The 3357-nt window shown below is 42.4% G+C and overlaps 1 protein-coding gene across 1 annotated transcript in view; it reads left to right on the top strand. All coding sequences in view use genetic code 11, as the record gives it.

Annotated features, from left to right (window-relative positions):
- Positions 1–3357, top strand: part of EGR_03282 (Neuron navigator 3) — a gene marked incomplete at both ends in the record, with an annotated part of 21625 nt that overhangs the window by 15926 nt on the left and 2342 nt on the right. The window contains 3 exons of the mRNA XM_024492531.1: positions 826–909; positions 2010–2243; positions 2389–2536. Coding sequence (XP_024352932.1) covers positions 826–909; positions 2010–2243; positions 2389–2536 — 466 coding nt within the window. The remainder of the gene's footprint in view (positions 1–825; positions 910–2009; positions 2244–2388; positions 2537–3357) is intronic.

The following is a 3357-nucleotide window of genomic DNA, read 5'->3' as shown; positions in this document are numbered from 1 at the left end:
AAGTAGTCCAACTTGACGCTGGAAAACGATTTCCTTTCCCCCACTCTCCCCCCCCCCCCCCACCCTGAATTTTCTAACGTAGCAAACGTCGATCCCCTTTTTGGAAAACAATTAGGAGTTAGGATTTATAAGTTACAGCAAAAATCCCATTTCCTTTTTTTCTGGGAAGGTTTCACAACTCCTCTGAAAACTGACGCTTCAATGCACTGGAAAAAAAGCGATGGAAACATGAAACAGGGCAATCACTGGACTATAAGTAACTAGATTGTGGGTTTGGGAATCCTTTTAAAGTATTTCTTTTCTCAAATTTTAAAAATCTTTTGATTTTTCCTTGATAAAAAACTACCATAGACGCTATGCACTTGCCAGAGCTTCAGCTCTCTCGGTTTTTCAACGCACTGGTGATTCCAGTCCCCATTTGAAAAAGCCGCTGATTTGAAGCAAATGGTTTTCTCTTTTAAAACATTACTAAAGTTAATTAACAGTTCCTTTAATTTTTTATTTGTTTCTTAAAACGAAGACAAAATAAGGGATTTTTTGACATTAAATCTACTTAATCAAAATAGCATGCACTAACTCCAAATACTATCCTTTCCTATTTAAAAAAAATCTGCATTTTCTCCCCCAAGGTTAAGTAGCATTTCTTTTTTGGTCTTTTTGAAAGCGGTGATCGCAAATTCTTTTGATAATCAGGATGCATATTCTCGGAGAAACGGTTGGTAAGCTTAGGTCAAGCTTCGGGCAATCAAATCAAGTGGGAGTTGTTTAAAATGCCGCAGTTTTTTTTCTTTATTGTTCATAAAAAGTGCGCCTTCCTTGTTATAGGCCTGTCTCGTGGCCAATTTTGAACAGAGTCTGGCCAACATGGCTCAACGCCTTCAGAGTTTAACCGTCTCGGCTGCTGAGAAGGTGAGCCAAATCATCTAGAAAAAAGAATAAAAGTGGCAATAAGGAATGCTCTGTCGCGGTTGGAAAAGAGTTGCTCACTAAATTGCTTTTATTTCATAACTCCGTGTACTTTCCATTTGATGTTCGCTAGATACTCTTCTTTATTTTGATCGTAAATGACAAATTTTGTAACGTGGAGTGGTTTAAAAAATATGAAACAAGCATACAGACGACTAGTAAATTCAATGCTTCTCAAAATGGCTTTAAAAATGAACCCCGAATCCCAATATCAACGCAATATTTTATTAACAAATCGGGTATTTTATTAATCAGTAGACGATATTTGGACTGTCTGTGTGCACTTCCTTTATAACAGAAGGGTCCATTTGAATATTTTAAGCCAAACTGGCTTGACATGTTTATTAACCTCATTCAAGCAGCTCGACCGAGATGACTTCTAGCTGAAGCAAATTTGAGATGCGATTCTTAACCTGTCTCTCCAAAGGGAACGGTCCTCTGGATGGCACTCAAATTGGGAATTGTAACAAAGTCTCCCGTCATGTCATCTGGCGCTAAGATGTGATTATACAGCCCCCTGGGCTGGCGTAGGCTGGCCAGTATGTAATACCTTCCAATGTGACCTTTCAAAAAAGTTAGGGTGGTAAGTTATCCTCACCGGGGAACTTCCACGTAGGTCGTGCGCGGTAAATGCCAGAACTGCAGAAATCGCCACTCCGCTCTGACGGGCAAACCGTCCATGAATGCGATCTGCGTACACAAATAATAGTTGCTGAGTCATTCTGCAACTGCATTTATTCTTGCGGCTGGTATTGCACAGTGGAATTTAAACACTCCGCGCCTTTATCCCTCCGCCCCTCGGGCATTGCATATGCGAGATTTGTAAACTATCGCAGGAAGTGGAAGGGTGAATAACGCTTGCCACAGAAGGTGAAGGAGAAGATTCGCTGCTGTAAATGCCTTTAAAGATACCATTCTTTCGTATTGAAGGAACGCAGGGGTGTGCGGTGGAGACGGTAGTAGGTAGATAACTTATCAACCCACAGCACACCAAAAAAATGTCATTTTTGGATGAACACAGTTGTGTCTCCTTAATTTCAAAGGATTCTGAACTGCGAGAGCTGCGCCAGATCATCGACTCCATGGTTCAGGAGCGTTCCTTCTCTGGCGCTGTTGATTCAAGCAGTGGAAAACCACTTTTCCCACCGTCAAGTACTACCAACACCAATGCCAACGCCCCAGTTGCTGCTGCGGACGTAGTGAATGTGGAGGAGGAGAAATCAAACAGCTGTCCTCCCGGGACCCCCAAGTCTTCGGGTATCAGGAAGGGAGGCTGGGTAGGAATTTAAAAGCGAAATTTTAAAAGTCGAGGCCTGACCCTTCAAATGTGCATATCAACAAAGTAGGGCATTTTTTCTTGCCATCACCGTTGTTGTATACTTATGTGCCTGTAAGTAGTATATTTCACTACTCCGCTTTCAGCTACGAAGCTCTATCGATCGAGCCTTTAGACGTCGTGGTTCGCAATCCTCATTGACTGGTGACACCGGCTCCTACGGTAGTCACTCAAAACTTGCTCAACCCGTAGCAGCCAGCGCCTGGAATTCGCCGGATCATCAAACGTCACCTAGTGAGTCTTTTGAACACGACGAAGTCTACCAACTGCTCTAAGCAGTTAGAATTAGGATGGGATTTTTAACCTAATCAACCACTCAATCTGGGGCTTTTAGGTGTCTCACACTTTCAATATCAAGTCATTCCAGATGATAAAATTTTCGTTGCTAACAATGAGAGATGCGGAAAGTCTACAAGGCTTAACTGCAGTTAAAAACTCGCGTTATTCAAAATGTGACTAAAACAAGTGCCCTTTTGCTAAACAGCTCCCTCCTTTTTGAAGTGTCGATCCCGAGGACTTCAACCACTTCACAGGCATGTTAATTATTCGCCTAAAAGATACGTTACAAAGCTGTGATAATTTATAGTATGGGGAGAAGGCTATTTATATCAATGCTGTCAGCACATACTACAGATGGGTGTATGATCAACCATAGTGGATGGAATCCTTTGTTAAGCGTCTGTTTTTAAACGCTAGGATGATGGAAATATCATGTTCCCCCGTTGTTGATATCAATCTTCGCAGTTAAAAGTAATTTGGAGACAAAATCTTTCAGCTAAAGTTCAGCATGACTAGAAGAAAACTTGGAATTTGAGGAATCCGCTTCGTCAAGTAGTTAACTAAAACAACCACCTGCCTTGCATGTCGCTCCTTCCTTCTTTTGAGGCGCACCTTCTGCACCCCACTCGGCTGGTCCACCTCGGCAGCAACTACCCCTCGTTAGAGGTGGTCGCATGACCGTTTCCTTGGGGGAAAAATTTAGTTGATTTCAAAATCCAGTGATGCATCTCGTCGCCTTCATTGCGTCTGTACCTGTCCCCCTTCTGAGAGGAAGG

Source organism: Echinococcus granulosus (assembly GCF_000524195.1).
Source record: "Echinococcus granulosus chromosome Unknown EG_S00017, whole genome shotgun sequence".
Lineage (NCBI taxonomy): Eukaryota > Metazoa > Platyhelminthes > Cestoda > Cyclophyllidea > Taeniidae > Echinococcus > Echinococcus granulosus.
Note: the sequence above shows the minus strand (reverse complement) of the source record. Positions and strands in the feature narration are given on the sequence as shown.